This window comes from Dromaius novaehollandiae, chromosome 6 (genome assembly GCF_036370855.1).
Source record: "Dromaius novaehollandiae isolate bDroNov1 chromosome 6, bDroNov1.hap1, whole genome shotgun sequence".
Classification (NCBI taxonomy): domain Eukaryota; kingdom Metazoa; phylum Chordata; class Aves; order Casuariiformes; family Dromaiidae; genus Dromaius; species Dromaius novaehollandiae.
The window spans coordinates 45,728,403-45,748,386 of record NC_088103.1 but is presented as its reverse complement, the minus strand read 5'-3'; the positions used below and the strand labels follow the sequence as shown (position 1 = coordinate 45,748,386).

The window sequence follows — 19,984 nt, the reverse complement described above, 5'->3', positions numbered from 1 at the left end:
ACAGTTTAGCACAGTCCTGTGGCCAGGGGAATGGAAGGAAGGTGTCTCCTTCGCTTGGTGCACACGGGACGGGGCACGTGTGTGTTTTTGTGCGTCGTCAGCCGAGGCAGGGGAGAGAGGTAGGATCAGCAGAGAGGGAGACTGGTCTTTCGCAGTCGTGAGGAAGGCGAGCAAATTGGCAGAGACATATGGAAAGCAGATCTCACAGAAGGACGGGGAGAAGCAACATTGGCTTCTGCAAGCCTCTGTGCTCGGGAGGTTGCTGCGCAGTGCCGATTCATGTTATGCAACCAGTTCATAGCATGGGAAGTTGCAGGGAGCTTAAACAAGTGCCAAAGGAGATGATCTACCATCCTCCCAGGGGAACAGCAAACGGCTTTGCTACAGGAAGGAAGAGATGTAGCGTGCCAGCAAGGGAAGAGCACTGCTTTAACTCCTTCCTGAGAGCATCTCGTGCTCCGAGCTCTGCGAGGAGCCTGGAGCAGCGTCTGGGCTCCAGAAGACAAGCAGTTTGCAATGCAATTGCTGCATCGCTTGCAATGGTTTTATGGGTCTGTCTTGGGTTACCTGCCCCACATGCCAGACGTCCCTACGTCTTCTCCACAATGCCTCCTTGTAACGGGGAGGGTCTGGCCATTCGCTCCGTACCGGGACAGTTTTGTGGGGAATCCGCAATTTCCTATTGCTCCTAGCCTGGGAAGTGAGTAGGCATGCTGTGTTAATACACCTCTTTTCTGTTTGTTCATTTGTTTAATCAGTTCATGAAGGCGCCTAGCCAAAGCACCTCGGCACCGAGTAAAGCGTACGCGCAGGGAAGTGCCGTGCCACCCAGACGCACCCCCCAGGCCCGCGCTGCCCTCGCCGTCCGAGTGCTCAGCTTGCCCGGCGTGCAGACGCCCCTGGAGCCCTGGGAAAGGAAGGAAGGAGAAGACACCAGAGTTACCCGCACTAAGCCACCCAAAATACTGTAGCAGGGCACCCAGTGCCCTACAGGGAGCCAGTTTCTAGGAAGGCGTCCACACTTGAGGACAGCGCTCTGGTAACACTCACAAAGTGTGTGTGTTTTGCATTTTTTGTAAGCTCCTTTGCTCGGATTCCTGTAGTTACACGCTTTTTGTGGCTGTTTCTTAGCTTCTAGCCTGCGTGGTTTCAGGAGAACGCGAAGCTCTGACTCAAGCCTGCGGCGCTGGAGCAGGCGTAATGCGTGCACACAAAATCGAGAGGCCATCCTCGGAGGTTTTCCCTCCGCAGTCCGGCACGGAAAGCTCGGCTTTCCCCGTCTCCCCTCGCCCATCAGCAGGCTGCGGATCTCAGCAGCGGCCCTCGACCTCCCGCGCGGCGGACACCTGCGTTTCCCTTTGGATCCTGGAGGCTGGCATGAAGCCGGGAAGTGGCCCGCGCTCAGCGGTGGAGGGTAGCAGCACATCACGGCGACGAGCCTGCGCGGCCCCACGAGCCACAGCTTCACGTTCAGTTACAGTAAGAGCGTCCTAACTCTCTCCCTGGAACACGTCCACGGCCCATTTTCCTTCTTGGCCAGACTTTTCTGCTCGGGAGAAGGATGAATGCGTTGGTGTTCTCCTACAGCCAAGGAGGGGTTTCTCCGTCTGCCTTCGCGGGTTGTGATTTGTGGCAGGCTGTTTGGAGACCCGGCACAGCTGTCCTTTGCCCGGAGGCGGCGTTTGGGCTCCGGTCGCTGGGTCCCCACAGGGGATGCTGGGTCGTCTTAGTGCAACAGGTATCGACTGCTCTCTGATCGCACGTCGGGTGCTGCTCCTGGAGACCCGTAGTCCGGCACAGGGGACCTTTACAGTTTCTCTGCCCATCGTCACCTTCATTCTTCTCCCGTTACCTGCCTCTCTGCTGGGACATGCCCTGGGCTCGCCCAAGAGGTGCACGCGCTCGGGTCCGTCTCGTGTTAGAGACTTTATCACACTTTCAAGATGGGCTCTCAACGATTGTGGGGAAATCAGTAAAGCCTTGCAGTTCAACGACTTGGTGTGATGTTTAGAAAGAAAAAACCCTTCCTGGTTATTGCCCTCCCAGTCCCTGCAGTGCTGCCGAGTGTCCCCGTGTTTCCCCCGTTGTGGCTGCACACCTGGGCCCACGGGGCGCCAGGCAGCCGGTCGGACAGGCGAGCAGGGAAATCGGGCAAGCGCGCAAGCAGCGGAAAAAGACACAGTTTTTCAGGCTTTGTTGCAAGCGGTAGCGTGGTGTTGGTACAGCGTCGCTGTACACTGCCCTTGCCAGCAACCAGGGAAAGCCACCTCCGCTGTCACACCGATAGAGCTTCGTGGACGCGCTGGAGCTTGGCTGACCAATGCCCTAAGACTGCGCTTAACTCGACGTATGCAAATAGTCCTGTTGATCACGTTGTGTGGTTGGAGTCCGTGACATAAAGAGCTTAGCTGCAGCGGGGATTTCTAAGGATAGAGCAGTGGCTCTTGCAAACGAGGCAGCAGGTCTTTGCGTGTCATGCCGAGGTCAAAAACTGGCAGCGCTTGGCTTTGCATGGGGTCTTAAATCACCTGTGCGTTCTTGTGAGCCTTGTCAAAATGTAGCAGTTAAGGCTAAGTCATATATGCAAGCTCGTGCCCTTCTGCTTCGGCAACAGGACCGCGCTCGGTTCTCAGCCTGTGATTACAAGTGGTTTTGGAGAACCAGCGGGACTGTAGAGCCTGTTTCTGCTCCCTCCGGAGCTTCATGTGCTGCATTTTTTACTTGCTCTTTGCCTTGACTGGTCGTAACATCGTTTTCCTCCTCCTTCTGGGTGCAGCCAGCTTTCTAATGACGTTGACCACGTGCAGCCCTTGTGGCTGTTCGTCTGAGCCCTCCGTCCATACCACAGGTTCCAGTTCCCCCAGGATCTTATTGAAGTCTCCCCTTGCTCCAGCTGAAGGCAAGCTAGGAGCCTTTGCTTAGGGCAGGTTTTCCCTTTAATTCTGTTAAGGAGCAGGCACACCGCACCCATCACGGCAGCGTGCAGCGCCCTCGCCCTCTGCAAGAGCTTCAAATCCACCTCTGGCTATGCCAAACGTTACCGAGGTTATTATTCTGTTGGATTCTTCTATGAGAAAAATAGTTATGAGAAATAAACATCACTTTGTGCTGGGCTTTAGTGCTTTACTGCTTACTGGGCTTTGAGCCTGGAAGGATTTAAAAGTCATCATGCTTTAAGGGAAAGTTGTAGCGAAAAAAAGGAGGTGTAGGTTGTTCCAGCCAGCTGTTGTGATTTGGGAAAACGCTTGTCCTGACCAATGAAAAGGAGACCGAGATTGAGACAGAGAGGCAGCCAGCGCTGAGCCGGCTACGCCCAGTGAGATTAAGCCAAAATTAGAAAGTCGATTTGCAGGGGTTTATCATTTCCTTTGTATTAAAACATTAATACATGCAAATCTTTTTTATCTTCATTGTTATCGTCTCTTACATTTCTTGTTAATGGTATTGTCCTCAGTTTATGCTGCACTGATTGCCGTCTAAAGTAGCGTGGAGACACGTCCTCGTGCTTTGCTGTGCCTTGCAAATGTACCTGGGTTCGCAGGGAAAAAATACGTGTGCTTCTTAATGTCCGTGTTCCTGCTCGCTTGCGAGGCTGCAGCTCGGTGAGAGTCGTGCAGACGGTGCCGTGCTAATGCGTCGCGGTCCAGGGCTGTTGGGATTTCACAGTGAGGCACATAGACGTTTTTCTCGTTTTGTTTCTGAAGTACACAAAATTCGGAACATATGCATCACGTCAGGAGTGATCGCTCCTGCCAGTCGGCATGAAGGAAACCCTCAGGCCAGGCCTGGTCGTGCACCCAGCGGTAGCTCTTCGTGTCTGCTCCTCTGGCCCGTGCTGTTATCAGCATCGGGGCTTTCTGCTTGCAAATTCGTTTTAGGGTAAAAATACACTGCAGAGACCGAGCCGTTCGCACCTAGTCACTTTGGCAGTTTTCATCTCATTTGTGAACAGCAAACTGCTCCGCTGGGCTCCGCTCGGGCCGAATCGGAGTAAATGAGCGGGCAGGGAAATTCGGGCAGCGAAGGCAGGAACCTGCCCTCATGGGCAGCAGGCTCCATGCGCCCGGCGCGCGGCACGGTCGGCCCAGGGAGGTACCACCCACTCCTGCCTGACGGCGGCTGTCTCGCTCCGGGAGGGACGGCCGCGACGAAGGTCGGAGCAGCCGCGGAGCCGCCCCGGTTCACACCGCTTGCATAGCATTGCCGCGCGGCTCGGCGGCACAGCGCTCGGCTGCGGTTGGGCTCTCCGTCCCCATAGATCCATTTTCTACCCTCGCACACCCCCTGGATAGGTCCCATATGGACGGGAGTTCTCTGCTAGCCCAAATAAAGACACTGAGCAATCTGCCATCATCAGTTAGAGCATCTCGTTATCCCAGGCGTAAAGCAGTGTGATTTGAGGTAGAGGATACAAAATACATTTGCAAGGCATCAGAGTCTGATGCGAAGAAATTCTTTCTTTCAACATTGTCGTTGCCAATAGCTTCGCTTGTGCTCAGACCAAAACTATTTTGGGTGGAACATTTGCTCCCTACTTCTCTCGAAAGCCTGGTCTCAGGAATGAAGAATGGATTCTTTTCAGTGGCCACAGCTGGTTTGAATGATTTCCACACTGAACCCATCGACTCCAGGCGCTTTTAATGCGAATCAGAAGGAAGTAGCAAGCGACTTTTTGTTTACGTGCCTGTCAGGGGCAGAAGGGGCGAGGCAGTCTGGCGTTGGCTGAGCGCGTGAATCCAGCGGGATATGCCGCTGGGGGCTCGGCACCTCGTGCCGGCAGCAGGTGTGGCTCACCGGTGCAATCCAAAGCAAGGTGACAGAGGAGGAGGGCGAAACGTCCCACCAGGCTGCTGCGGACCACAACAGCCTGACTGCGTTCAATGCACATCTGTTGTTGCACTCATTCGATGAGCGCTTGAAGAGGAGAGGAGGTCTTCAAGAGCTGTGACCCTTGTGTTATATGTAATGTAAAATAAGACTGTCTTGACCCGTCAGTGGCACTTGGCTGACCTTTGAACAAGGCATTGAGAGGGATCTCCTTCAAAGCACTCTCTCAAGGTGTGTTGCTTCCCAGGAATAACAGAATAGATGGAGAAACCTCAGGAAATCACTTCCAAACCTGCTGACTTAGATGTGTTTACTCTTCTTGTAGGTGATCATTGTTTAATTAACAAGTTGCTGCAGAAGAAGCACCTTCACTTCTCCTTCTGATAGAGGAGGGTATCAGGGACACAAATGGGAGAAGAAGTTGCCTGCTTGCCGAGTGAGAGCAACAGGTCAAGGAAGGTGACCTGCTTGTTGGGTTCCTAAGCAGAGAGAGCTCAGGAAAACTTGCTGAAAGTAATGTCACTACGCGAAAAAATTCTTCAGGGTAATCATGAAGCCAACTCTGTCGTCTTAGGTATTCTTAAGAAAATCAGCTGGCCATGATTGTATTTAAGATTTTTTTACAATATTGAGTTTGTCCTTGTATTATAGAAGATATTAATTGGAGGAATAGGTTACACTGAGTACTATCCAGTTTACGTCTTGGGTATTTGTGGAATGAAGCACGGAAACGCAGCCATGCTTGTCCGTGTGTGGAACTGTAAAATTCTAGTTTCACTGGGTTTCTTGATGAGTATTGTGTCTTTCTTCGCTTCTTTGCCGTGCAGGATGTACCTCTTGATTGCTGCCAGAGGGCTGGTTTTGTGTCAGTAAGAGTTAATCTACAAAGCGCTTTGGGATCCCATAGAACAGAAGCACCACAAAAGATCTTGGTTAGTGTAGAAGCTTTCCTGTTCAGCATCCCAGGTAGGGATATATGCTTTGTAATCTGCGTGATGTAATTAAGTGTATAAATACAGAGATAGAGTTATGGTGCATCAGCATCCGTCTCTGCCAACGGCTTGCTACTGCAGTAAGGTTTGTCAGCTTTTTGGAAACTCCACTGCAGGGCTCTCCTGAAAGAACGAAAAAACAGAAAGAAAGAAAGAAATGGCATCTGGGTAGTTCGTTATGCCATATCTCATTCTTCTGGAGGGCTTGTGTCACAATTTAAAAATTGCTAAAATCTAGTTTTTGTGTGTTAATTGAGAATAACCATAGGGTATATAACTAGAGCTCTTAGGTTGATAGGTGATAAATTTTATGGAAGCAATAAAATATAGAAAACCATTAGGGGAAAATGGCTTACTACAGTGATATAGTTCAGTGTGATTTATAGTTTTATAACTGTAGGCAAATTTGAAATATTTTCACCGTCTTCAGTATACATGATTAGATAAATCTATAGCCTGTGCTTACCTACATCAGAATTGACTTTCTTTTCTGTGATAGTGAGGAGATGTAAAAATGAAGACATTTTCTGCCCATTATATTTTAACATCCTTTAAAGTGCAGTCAGTTTCTGTACGGCTTTGGATTTTATTCTTCGCTTAATGCACTGAGGATGTATGTAAGGAATGCCTCCCGGCAGCCGCGGGAGTTACGGTGTAACTATCCTTTGCATACACAAGAGAATAAGACAGCTTAAATGCGGAGATTATTGACCAAACTTCGGTCCATGAAAAACAGAGAGAAAATAAGGATCCTTGCATTAGTGATTTATTCCAGCATCTTGCTCTCCCCTTTTTAATTTCTGTTGCGTTGCGAGAGGTTCCCTGCCTGTGAGAAGAGGGGTGCATCAGAGTGGAGACCCGGCGGGCACGGAGCAGAGCGGTAGCTGCCCGAGCTGATGGAAGCAAGAAAGGTGCTACCTCCACCCTGCGTGTGCTTGAGTCGCTGCCCGTGGTCGCTCCAGCACCTCGTGTGGTGGAGTGGCAGAGTGGTTGCATCAGATTTCGGCATTAGGATATTGGAGCAGAGGGCTGGGAATCTGACACAGATCCAGCTGGACCAGCAGAGCAGTCGCTATCGTGTTGAGGCACGTGGTGGTCTTATCCTGAGCAAAAAGGACTGTGTGAATAACAGTTTTTGAGTTACTGTGGTGTTAACAGTCATACAGGTATAATGTCCATGCTTCGGTGAAATCCTTTGGGCTCCAGGCTGCAGTCAGATGCGTGAGGAGCTTCTGGGCCTGCCTGGATGCTGGGTCACACGTGGACTTGCTGGGAGGTTGGGGGTGGTGGTGCCTCTGGCAAGGTGAGAGTCCTCCTGGCTCTCCAGGAGCTCCCTTCTCTCCCCCGCTTCTCAACCTCAGGTGGACAGGGCCTATTAATTACGGAGTATGTTTTATCCCTGCCAGCTGTGGTATCCTCTCCACCCCTCGCAGAGCTAATCCGGTGCAGTGCGGCAGTACAGTTTGATTTAAAACCCAGACTGAGTTTCCCTGTGAGATGACACATGGAGATGACATTTTCAGGGCTCCCGTTGAATGGAGAGAGCGAGCCGTCGAAGCGCAGCCTGCGCCGCGGTCCATCGCAGGGGCAGCCCCTTTGCTCGGGGGACATTGCACAGCAGTACGGATGCTTTTGCAAGCCCGCAGGGACGAAGGAAGGAGGCAAAGGTAGCCGCAGAGGGGAGAACCCAGGAGCGAATTGTGATAGCATACAAATAGCTACTAGTGCTCGGAATCAAAAAATAAGAATTGGCCAGTATGTTGTATAGATTAATGAAGATGAAATGTGCTGTATAAATACATCAGAAGCATGATCATGGAGTTATCCCTTGGGCTACGCTGGCTCGCAAGGAGAAAAGGTTGATTTGTATTTGTAGATGATTTTGTTTGCTCTGCCAATGTTCATTTTCGTCTTATTATTGAGGCCAGGAAGTGTATGGTTTTTTTGCTCAAAGATGTAGCAGATTAGCGAAGATGTTTCTAGATTATCATCGTTTAAATAGCTCTCTTTCAAGAGAAATTTTTCTTCCATCATTACCTGTGGGTTTTCTGTGATACTGTTTCAAACACTGATAATAAATTAAGGAGACTGTGAGCTCCATTATTCAAGGAACTGTGTAATATTTGGCTGTTGAACGTGGTTTCCATAAATCCGAAGGTGCTTGTATGCTGCTGACCTGAGGGATTGCCCTGCAGCTAGCGCAGGAGAGGGGGAGAGGGAGCTGGCCCAAGCGGAGGAGGTGGTCTTTGAGAGGAGTGGGCGTCTAATCTGGCGGTGGCGGAGCGGGCTGGGTCCATCTGGAGAGCTTTGGAGAATTGCCTGCAGAAAAGAAAACCTCTCCGGGGTGGTCTTGCCTTGTGCTGGCAAGTGCCGTTTCACACCCCAAAACATCCGGGGGTCTGAGGGTGGATAATTACGTGTGGTGTCGAAGTTAGGGATGGCACCGAGCAGGCATTTTTTGATCATTTCCATCGCCTGGGGAAGAGGAACTGTGTGCCTGCACCAGCGCCCGGCAGCACGCCCGGCACCGGTGGCATTCGCAGCAGGGCTGGAGACACGCAGGACGCGCGAAGGCGGGTGCGTGTCACGGTGCTGGAAGAGCGTGGAGGCGAGGTGGAGCTGCAGGGCACGGCCACCACCAGAGGTGGGACACGGCTTCCCTTTGAGACCTTCCTGTGGCCCACCTCTGATTCCGGCCAAAGAAGTCACGTCTGTCAAGTCATTCGAGACCTCTCCAGAGAAGTTTGGGGTTTTTCAGGCCATGTTCAAATTTACAGGCTTTTGAGTTGGCGATTTATCAGGGCAACGTAGGTGGTGGTTGTGAATCGAGGAGAACCGGAGCGAAGGATCGGGCTGTAGTCCATAGCCCTACCCAGAGATACTTGAACACAAGCCTAAGACCTACAAGTTGTGTTCTGCAGCAAGTTACTAATGTGTAGCTAGCAGCCAGAAAACCCTGATAAAGGGGGGAAAAGAGAATTTGAAAGTTAATCATTAAACTTTTTCTGTTATCTTTACTGAGCCTGGAGAACTGAAGCTAGGCAAGGTTTGTAGGGAGAGATATCTTTTACTGGACCAACTTGTACAGTCAGAAAAACATGCATGCTTTTGGGACCACATGCTTTCCTTCAGATCTCCACAATTGCACATTACACTGAAACCAAAATTCATTTAATTTTCAAAAAGTTTAATGGATTTTTGAAAGAACTGGATATAAAAGCAATTCACAAGAAATATCTAAATTGCTTTGATTTGATTTGAACATTTTAGGAAAGATTTAATACCCCTGAATTCCAAAAGTTTTTTTTTTTTCTGGTAAAAACCTGTTGTCTATATATGTGAACTCAAAATTTCTACTTGCAGAATCTAAAGTGTGGTTTTTTTGTGTGCCAGAGAAGTCTTTGGAAGTAGGTGAGCATGCTTTTATTTCTTTCTGAGCTACTTAAGACAACCTTTTGCAACTTCAAAATGCTCTCAACATACAGTAATTATCAGTGAGCAGATCCTGGGGCTCTATAAAGGTGCAAATTCAGAAGATTAAAAAAGGACAGGTTTCGAATAGGTGAGCAGTTCTATCCCCTGACCACTCTTTCTTCCCCTAAGTCTAAAAAAATTGATTGAATGAATTGGGATCCTAATATTCTAAGGTTTGAGAATTTGATATTAATCAGTGTGCTTTCTGTGTCACAAGAGATAAGATGCTATTATTAATAAAATTTTCCAGTAGGAGATTTTGCATGTTCATCCTGACCTCAAGAAATTTTCAGCTTACAATCCAGTTTTGTGTTGAGATTTTTCTCTTTTTTTTTTTCTTTTGGGGTGCTTTTTTTGATAGACTTCTATGTCCTCCAGTGCACCCATTTAGATTTCCCTCCGTCCAGCTTAGTCTCAGCTGTATTAATGCATGGCTCGAGGGCACAAAGAGCTAGAAAGGGCTCTATTGTGTGGTGGGTCTAAAATGTTTTCTCAAAGAAGGTGAATAAAGAGATCGAGGTTTCTTTTTTTTTTTTTTCCTCCATCTGAGTGAGGTGGCACGCAGGTGACTCTGAAAGAAGAGGTTAGGGCAGGATTTGCTGACAGGTCTCTTGTAGCACCATCCTCTCTGAAATTTTGGGTAGAAGAGCTCTTCCAGGAATCTCGCTACAGGCACAGTACAAGACGGAAGCAAATCCTCTCGGTGATCCTTGTTTATTCTACTGCTGGATCTTGGGAGACAGCTTTACAATAATATTGTAAATAATAACATATTCATATTAATCAAGGAACATGGGTCGAAGCAGGAATGAGCATCTTCACAACACTTTTTCTAAAGAAGTACCTAAGGAGTTGTGTGGGTTTTTAATGCAGTAATGACCAGTCGACCCTGCCTGAGGTGGAACCAGTCGTTTCTACAGTGTCGTAAAGGAGAACGGAGACGTTGGGGTTGGGTGGCCTCCAAAGGTATCCTCGGGGAGGAAGGTGGGGGCTGGCTGGCTTTTCCCCGTCTCTGCTGTTGCCTTCAAGGACATGTCCACATGCTGCGAGTAGAGCTGCTAATTTGCACCTCCAAGAGATGAAGCTCTGGCTGCCAGATGAGCTGCTGCTTTTATCCTCCGTGTCGCTGTGGCAGCTGGGCGAAGACACAAGGCAAACAGCCTCACTCCACCAACTGTTCTTCGGGAGAAGAAAATCAATCCCCAGGTACCTCTTTCCTGCACTATGTGAATCTTCATCCGCCATGGCAGTTGGCCTTCCAGGCTGGCAGATAACTGATAGTTCCCCCCAAGGTGAGATCAGCCCCACCCAAGGAAGCATTGCTATTAGGGATAACGCACGCTGATGTATATGCTTAACTGAAGTACGCACTTGGGTGCTGGCCTCAACCGGGGTGGATCTCCTTGTGGCCTTAGTAGCTTTCCTGGGTTGTGGTGAAAGGGCAGAGAGCTGCAGGAGCCCCAAAAGGGGCAGTGACACTTGAGGAAGCCCCTGATGTCCCGCCTGGGCTGGGGCCAGGCTCCACGCACCCCGCAGCGCTGGGGAGGTCTGGGCCCAGGGCTGCTGCCGGAGCCCCTTGGAGCATGTGCAAAACGTGCTCCTGATTCGCTTGGGCTCGGAGTCGATGAGCCTTGGAGCAAGAGGAGGGGAGGGAGAAGGAGGAGAAGGAGGAGGAGAAGAGTGCAAAAAGAGGCTTTGAAAGGAAGGGAGGACTCGGTGCCTGTCATCCCGCCTGTTCCCGAGAGTGAGCCCATGGCAGAGGTGGCAGGTGAATGCTGTTCCTCTGCTAGGACATCACCGAGCAAACCGCCCAGATGGGCCTGTGCACTTGCAGTGTTCTCACATCCATGCAGGAGGAGAGGAGACACAGTTCAGATGTCGTGTGCTAACCCCGCTCCGCCCGTGGGCCCCAGGTGGGTCTTAGGAGTTGCTGCTGCGTCCAAAGTTTGTTTGCTGTGTTTTTATGCTTCTGAGCTATTTGAAATGTCAGCAGGAACTCACCGTGTGCCCTTTTCTTCAATGTAACTGTGATAAAATCCTACAATATACTTGTAGAGCATTGGTTGTAAAAGTAAATCAACTTTAAGAGCAACTAGGTTGTAGTTAAGTGCTTTTGAATGTTTGTATTTAGAGTTTTTTCTCATTTAGTTCCAATTCAGTGCTGCAAGGAAGTGAGCGTGTTTATCTTGGGGAAATCAGTGGGATTTGCAGGCATTCAGCACCTCTCAGGACCTCTCCAAGCCGTTCCCTCGTTACTGCATTTGCATTTTGCCCTCCCTTTTGCTCTGAGCAGAATTGTTCTTCTCAGATTCATGATTGCAGCTTCAAAGAGCGATGGGAGAATTGCGAGGGCTCTGGGTGTAGGGACGGAGCACAAAACAGGAGAAGGAAAGAAATGGGAAAAAAGCAATTAGAGGTAGAGAAAGAAAATAGGGAGGCAAAGACAGGGGCCCTGTATGTTCTGTGAATGGGGAGCACGGAAATATGGCTGTGGTTTGACTTCTGCTGCGTGCTGGAGTTGGGTTCATTTGCTCTTAGTTCTACAGCAGAGGAGCCGACCTAAGCACGGAGAGATGTCCGAGGAGGGTGATGATGTGAGAAGGGATAGTGCACTTTATGGAAATGTTTCGTGTTCAGAGGTCAAGCAGTGGTCGTTTCTGGTGCCCAGAAGGGATGGCCTTCCAGCAGGGTCCCTGAGCAGACGGTTCGGGTTTGGCGTGTGCGCTTGGGGAGCGCCCAGGAGCTATTTTAATAGGCACAGAAGGGACCAGGCCGCGGCGTGCTCTGGGGGCTTTGGAGGGAGCTCCCCGTCTTTGCTCTTTCCCCGGTAGCAGGTGTCCCCCGGCGCGTCTCGGTGTCACCCCCAAGCCTCGCTGCCATTACTTGGCTCCACAGTGTTTTATCCAGGAAAAGCGTGGAAGCGTTAGTGAGATCCAGCTTCGAAGCAGAGAGCCCCGAGGCCACCTTCGGCAGCGGGCACAGCCCCTGACGGCGGGGAGACCCGGCAGCGCTGGCGGTTACGGCAGCCCTGGAACAACGGCAGCAAAACAGACCCGCACATGGAAAATCCTCTGCGTATTTTGCGTTGAAGATTTATGGCACTTTCTGTCCCGCGTAGTTAGAAGGACTGCCCGTCAGCGGTTCCCGCCGCCACGACTCCCACAATCTGTCCTGACGTGGCGTTTTCTTTGTTTTCCGCTCCGAATCGCTCATTATCACCGTGCAAACACAAGTTTAGGAGGTACATACGGCGCACGGACAACTAGTCAGATTGAATCCCGTGCACTTTCCAAAAGCTGCATCCAAAAGCTCTGTTTGATTGATTGCATTTTTTTTCATCTGTGGGAAATTTCCAGTCTAAACCATATGGCTGTCAGTTTTCCGCATACGAGATAAAACGTAGTTTGCATCCTGCAGAGTCGGTACGTTGTCAGGTAGGGTAAATGAACACCCCGGGTTGTTTTTCTCCCTCTCTGTGATGATATAATTTGAACCACTGCCTTTTCCCAAAACGGACAGGCTGAGCTATTTTCCATGCAATAATGCAGGCTGAGGATGGACTCTTTATTTCAAAAAGCAGGCAGCAAAATCTTGCTGCAGCTGACGGGCAGATGGGCTTCCCCGGCGGTTGGGAGCGCTGGGCGGTGGAGTCCTGCTTGGTGTCTCCCTCCAGCCCGGTCCCTTCCCGCGGCGTTGCTGCTTCAGCACAGCCAGATCTCCGCAGGCTTCAGCTGGCGGGTGGAGAATCACCAGGGGCTGCTCCTCCCGACCGGGTCCCGTCCCGCGGGGCGTCCTGCAGCGTCGCTGCCCACCGGCCCCGCGACGAGGCTCCTGCTCATCTCCAGCCTGCATTTCTGCATCGGGTCTTCCAAAACCTCTCCGAGTCCCTCAGGGGGGATGTGAAGTTAGGGCTGCCTCATGTCCAGATGGCTGATATCGGTGGCTCTCTCTCCGTGGGCTTTGCATGGCTGCGTTTGGCTCTTCTGACACGTTACCCTGTATTTCCCCCTGCACAGGGACTGCACCAGGACACTGCCATGTGCATCCCGTTAGGGTGGGAGCACTTAAACCATGGACTTGCATGGACAAAGAAACTGCGTTTCATTGGGACCGTTTCTGGTTTGGGGAGAAACACTGTGTAAAAACATTAGCCTGATTCACCTCGGTTTTATTTATTGTTTTTTTTAAAAAAAAACACAGTTAGAGCTGTCCATTTCCTGGAGCGGTTTCTTTGTTTTTTACTGATGTAGTTTGTTTCCTTTGGCCGGAAGGGAAAAGGCACACGGTGAAAACGGGCGAGGATAGGAAGGGACGCAGAGGAGAGCGGGCGCACGCTGTGGTCCCTCGCGCGATGCCATCAGGTTGTGCTGTGGGTCTCCGAGGTGAACGTCACGCGTGTACAGCGTAAAGGACACCTGTACTGCAGCCAGAGTGGCAGCAGTTTCTGGATAACACTGCAAAAGCCATCCGCTAAGCGCTACAAGTGTATTTGTTTTCTGCGCTGGACTTGGTAATGGGGCACATTTGGGGGGAATGTGTTGGGGTTTGAAGCGCCTTGGTTTGACGAAGAGTTGCAAAGCTCGACCGCTGCTGCAGCGGACGGCCTGAGAGCCTGTGTTTGTATGGCAGCAACAGCAGAAAGCCCGTTTTCTCTTCGCTTCTCTTCCCATCCCTCTCTTAAAAGAAAGAGAAAGAAGCTGAGCTCCTGCGAGTGAGCATTTTTAATTCCCGATGCTCCTTGTAGCTTTCCTGGTAGCACCCCTGAGCTCCCCACGCGGCCTCCCCAGCGTCCACCCGCTGAGGACAGGTAGTGTCCCGTTGACTCCCCGGGGAGCTGGGTCGGGAGCACCACGGTGTCCATCCTCCCGTGCAGGTCCACCCGCCTCGCGGCCTGGGAGCGAGCAGGGAAAACGCAGAGTACTGGGGGCGGAAAGTAGGTAGTGGAGGGCAGGTGTGTAATGTTTCAGTTTTTGTATTACACCAGCTTATTATGCTGGAAACTGAATCTGGGGTGCTCTTTCGTGAGATTTTGTTCAGTGCGGGGATCACTGAATGGCCGAGAAGCGCTCCGGCGCTTGCAGAGCTTGCCGCTCGCTCCCGGCCCCCGAGTGTTCCCACGGTGTCGGCAGCAGGTTGCACCTCTCTCCCGCTTGGATTCGGGCACACAAAGGGAGTCCGGGGTGTATCTGTTTCCGGCACGTCCATCTGCAGCAATTCGAGCTGCCGGAGTAATGAAATACCGCAACTTGCCATGTTTTTACCGCGCGTTTGTTCACGGTTGCTGTCTGTTTCTGCGGCTTTGACGGGGACTGCAATCACTGTATTCATACGAGCTAATAGGGACGCGGTTTTACATGGGGATTTCCTATGAATTTTTAAAAATACATCCTCAGAGGAAGTTCTGAGAGTTATCTGAAAAAGGGGCTGGCAAAAAGCCAGCTTTTATGCACCGACCGGAGAAAACGTTCTGCAGGGCTCAGGCCGGAGGAGTTTGCCGGGGACATTTGCCGCGCCGGGCGCCCGTCTCCCCTTCCCCGGGGCCCGGCCCCGTGGCGGTCGCGGGACGAGGGCTCGCTGCCCCCGGTACCGGATGGCAAGGGGCATTTTCCTTGCAATCAGCCGCGGCAGGACGTGCGGTGGTCGCCGCAGCAGTGCCGGCCGGGCCGTGCAGCACGTGACCTCCGGTTGCGCTACGGCGATTCGCTGGTTCGCGCTTCCAGGTCTGGTCGGAAACGGGGATTTCGCAGCCTTTTCCCAGTAGGATCCTGGAAATCTCAAAAATGCTTTACTTTAAGAACCATGCCATGATTATTTATAAACAAAGGTATTTGATGTCACTTTTTTAACCGGCTCTGCATTCAGATAGCTTCTGTCTTTATAGTATTAAATGCCTCCAGAGTGTTTAAAATCAGAAATAACAGTATATATCTGTTTTCCCTGACTGTGAGATAAAGACTGTGTCTCATTTCATTTTTGCATATGCATTTGTTATGAGAGGCATTTATTAGTAGGAAAAGTTAAGTGAACTTTGTCTGAATCACAGAGCATTTAATACTGCAGCTCACAGGCATGTGGTTGTTTAATGTACCAGTCATCTTCATGAGAAAGACTAATAATACCCAACGTGCCATCTTTCTTTCCTCGGGTGCTCCAAGATATTTAATATTACCTTTCTGGGCACTGAGCATGAAGTCCAGCAAAGCCCCTCCATTACCTCGCTTAAGCGCGAGCTAAGCTCTAAGCGTACGAGCAGGCTCTTTGAAGTCAGCAGGACTGCCTGGGTGCCTGCATTTAATCGGGGTCTTAAGCGCTTGTTGGGCAGTCTTTAGCCAGAGGACATTACAGGTCCCACTGAAATCCATGGAAAGACTCCCGCTGCCTTCGGAGGGGTTACGCCAGGCTCCTTGCGGTTCCCCCGGAGTAACCAGCGCTGGCTTCGCAGTGACGCTCGCGGTTGAACTGCCCGTCTGCATCGGAGACTATCGCGTCTGGTGTTTTGTCGTCGTGGCTTGAGGGTAGCAGGCTTTCTGGCCTCAGTCCTGGCCGAAGGAGGCCTCTTCTTTGCCAGTCACTCCTTTTTGAATGTGCTTGGGAGAAAGGTCGTCATTTCCTTTCCAAGTGGGCCTCGCTCTGCCGTCCCGGCCCAGCACACGTCCCCGGTGGAGCCTGAGTGTTTGACCGCAGGTTGCTCTGTCAGGTTATCTCCCTGGAGTCTGCTTTTCTAAGGAGAAACCTCTGTGGTTGAGGAGGTGTCTGTCTGACAGTCCTCAAAGGCCTTGTGGGTGCTGAGGAGTGTGCCTTCCCCCCGGGTTTGTGGGGCGTTTCCTGGGTTACTTTGGTTCCTCTGAGCTTCGGAGTTGAGCCCCATGCCCCTTTGAAGTGGTCTCTGTGCTGGTTTGTGGAGGTCCTACCCCACCTCCAGCCAGTGCTTCCCACCCCATCCTGCGGCTGCGGCTGCGCTTGTTCTTGGTGCTCTCCTCGGAGTTCACGGCTCCTCTCTCCTTGGCACCCAGCAGGTCCCCAGGACCTCGTGTCTGGTCACCAGCTGCACGTGCCCTGACCACCTGCCCGTTTCTGCCGGGCGCTTCCCTCGCCCCGCTTCTGGTGGCCCTGAGCCCCGAGTCTTCGCCGTGCGCGGAGCCCCGCGCTGCGCAGGGCAGCCGTCGCAGCCAGCGGCACTGCTTCCAGTACCGAGGATGGTGGCTGGGCACGGGGCAAGATAACTTGTCCAACCTGGAGCCGCTCCGGGTTGGAGCCAGGGCACGGCATGGAGCCTGGGGCGGGCGTCCCGGGAGGACGCGCCGAGCGGATCCTGCCAGCCGGCCGCTCCCGTTCCGCGCGCGGAGCACCGGCTGCTCCACACGTCCAGGAGGAGTTTGGCCCTTGGTTTCTGGGTGCCGAATCAGACCGCCGCCGTCCTGCTTCCACCCGCCGCTTTGTTTTTCCCCTCGCCGCCGCCGCTGCTGCCGCAGGTATCGGTCTGCAGCTGGAGCCTTGTTCAGTACGCCCCGTGCGGAGGGGCATGTTTCGTTTTCGAGTTAAAAAAAAACCCAAACAAACATAAAACACAGCATGGCACAGATTAAATCCATTTGAGACAACTGGAAAAAAAAAAAGAGAGACGTATGTGGAAGTCAATAGGAGGAGGGGAGTGGAGGGGGAAAGAGAAACTGTGACATATACAAACCCTTTAGTGTGCATAGCATAAGATTTTTTGGCTGGCACTCACATGATTTTATTCAAGGGCTGGGAAAGAACTATGATTAGTTAAAAGCTTCGGCAAAGTCTGGAGGGAGCGCTCGCCGGAGTTGGGAGCCGCGCAGAGGTGGCTGCAGCTCCGCTCGCGGTCTCAGCCTATTCTTCGCGGCGCAGGACAAAAGCCTTTTCTTTGCCCTCCGCGTTCAGAGAGACGTTTGGGTGGCGCTGGTGCAGCCGTGGGCCGCGGGACCGCTCGTGCGAGGACACCCCTGGGAGAGGAGCGCGGCGGAGGGGTAACGCCGTGCCGCGCGCGGCCCCCCCTCCTCCTCCCGCCCTCCTCCCGACCATGTGGGGGTTTTAATAAGAAGAAGAATGTGGAGGCAACATTTTCCAGGCAAGGGGAAATTTCCTGTTTCTTTTCTGTTTGTTTAATAAAGTGTGTAGCTGCCTGTAAAACTGTAGCTACTTCGCTGTGAATGAGTAACTCGGTCAGGATCGCTTCGCGATGCACTTTTATATACTGCAAGTGAACATGTTTAAAGCCTGCTGGTTTTTTTTTTTTAGTGCTGCGTGGCGCAGGCAACTGAGATTAATAAGAATTAGGCAAATGGCTCCTGCTTTTGTCTCTGCGAGATCGCACCAGCGGCCCGGCGGGCGCACAAAGGCTGCCATTGAGCGGGAGCTGCCCGAGGCTCCTGGCAGGGGTGCCACTGGGATCGCAGACAAGTGGGTGGCAGCGGGGAGGGGCGGCGCGGAGGACAAGCCGGCTTTGTGCAGCCAGGGCGAGACAAAAGCACTCTATGCGCCGGGCTGCGTGCAACAAGCGGCGCTGCCCGCGAGCCGGGCGGAGCTGGACTTCTCCGTCTTGCTGCAGAACCTCGCCTTTTCTCCCTTTTTTTCCCCCCATAAACCCTTCCTGCTCTCCTCTTCCTTAAAAAGCTCTCCACTGCAGCGCTGGCGAGCGGCCACGGCTCGCTGAAAACCCTTGCAGAGAGGCACCGAACAATACCCGCGTCGAGTTTGCGGGGCTGGCAGGCTGCGCGGGCGAGCCGGGCCCGGGCGCTCCGGGTTTGCGCGGGTGCTGGTCGGCAGCGCTGCTCCGGGGAGCCCCGCGCCCGCTGCCGCCTTTGCGCACGCCAGCTCCATCCGCGCCTTCCCGGCCCGCGATTCGGGGCGAGCAGCCCCTTCGCGCCGCGCAGCTCGGTTCCCCTCCGTGGCCGAAGTCTGCTCCTTCGCCTCACTCACGGCAGTTATTTTCCGCATGCTCCCAGCCGCGCCGGAGCGGAGCGAAGGGTTAAGGGTTTTATCAGAATTTGGGCGGGAGCGTCTGGTTTTTAATTGCTTTCTGATCGATGGCATACCTCCTCCTTCACGAGGCGGTCGCACGCAGAACGAATGCACCGTGCAAGCTTGAGTAAAACGCGAATCCTACCGAGTTTAGCTTGGTTTTGTCAGCGCAAATGTTTTTGTTTGCATCTGTTTATGCAGCACCTACAAAACAGGAGCGTAAAGCAGCGGTTAGAGCGATGGAGCAGCATCTGGAGAGTCAGACAGGGGAAATAGGCTGCACCCTCTGCTTTACGTTGCAGAGCTGTCGGTGGTTTTTATTAAAACGTAATTAGCAGGCATTGTACTTCCTCTCCTCTTGATTTGCTTCAAAACTTTCCGTGGCAAGTTGAAGCGAATTCCCTTGCTGGAGCAGGGGAAAGGAGCGGCGTGCTGGATGCGCAGCGCGGCATGCGGGCAGCGCTCGCCCCGGGCAGCCGCGTTCGTGTGCAGACCACTTCTACGCGTCTGGGCAGCCTGGTCACCGCGCGCGGTCACCGCCCCAATCCAGAGCAAGGACACAGATGCCGTTTCAAAAAAAAAAACTCAAAAAGCTGCGTTTCGTGTGGCTTTCAAGGGCACTTATGTAATGGCAACGTAATAAAGCTGTTGTTTGAGGTTCGGATTAAATGTCAAGGCTTCCGGTGAGCAGGGGTGGCCGTGTCCAAAAACGCTTGCGCGTGGCGCTGGGAGTCTTTCATCAGATCTGGTCGCTCTTTATTTCTCAAGCCAGGTTCAGTAAAGCAGTAGCAGAGACCCGTTAAACCCTCTGAGTTAAATCAGCCCGTTTCCGTGGGTTTATTTTTTCCCCACGTAAGACAGATGCGGCAGCCCCCCAGCTCGCGCGCGGCGGGCGGCAGCGTGGCTCCCCCGGGCGATGCTCCGGGCGCCGAGGCACGGCTTTGGCCCGTGTGCCAGCCCGTCACCTGCGTATCGGCTGCTGCAGACCTCCCGTGTGCCCCCACCACAATTTACCTATCGTTCAGGTAAACAGCCCGTAGCGAGGCGGGTGCAGGGGTGGGAGAAGCCTGGGCGCTGCTCCCAGGTGCTGCCCCGCGGGGTCCGGGCGGCTTTGCAGAGCACCGCGGGGCCGGCAGCTGTGGGACAAAGCCGGTGCCGGAGGGGCTTCCCGCGGTCCTGCCGGCGAGCCGGGGAGGAGAGCCGGTGTCGTTCCAAACGCGCCGGCACGGCGATCGCCCGCCAAAACCCGTTGTTAAAGCAGCTGGAGCTGCCGCTGGCAGGGGGGACGTGCTGTTTTCCCGCGATGTAAAAGTCGCCCTGCTTCTGCCTGCAGGTATTCGCCCGCAGATCATGAATGGCCCTATGCACCCCCGACCGCTGGTGGCTCTGCTGGACGGACGGGACTGTACGGTCGAGATGCCAATCTTGAAAGATTTGGCCACCGTTGCATTCTGTGACGCACAATCAACTCAGGAGATTCACGAGAAGGTGACGTAAGCTGTGACTTTGCAGGGGTGGGTTGGGCTTTGGGGAGAGAGTGATGGTCTAGCGAAGCTGTTTGAAAAGCCAGATGTTATTTGAGAAAGAAATTCACCTCATTGCTTAGCATCAATTTTCTTACATCAGTATTATTAACATCTCTTATTTCCGTTTTTTAAAGTCAGCTCGCTGAGCGCTGCAGTAGCACGCAGCCCTCTGCACCTTTC

The 19,984-nt window shown here is 52.6% G+C and overlaps 1 protein-coding gene across 3 annotated transcripts in view; it reads left to right on the top strand.

The window, feature by feature from the left end:
- CTBP2 (C-terminal binding protein 2) overlaps positions 1-19,984 on the top strand; it is a 132,414-nt gene that overhangs the window by 103,413 nt on the left and 9,017 nt on the right. For 2 of the 3 annotated variants that reach the window (XM_064514364.1, XM_064514365.1), the window contains exon 3: positions 19,612-19,766. In XM_064514364.1, the coding sequence (XP_064370434.1) occupies positions 19,612-19,766 (155 nt within the window). Of the gene's footprint in view, positions 1-17,063; positions 17,386-19,611; positions 19,767-19,984 lie in introns of those variants that run through there. The other variant, XM_064514366.1, reaches the window with a different exon arrangement.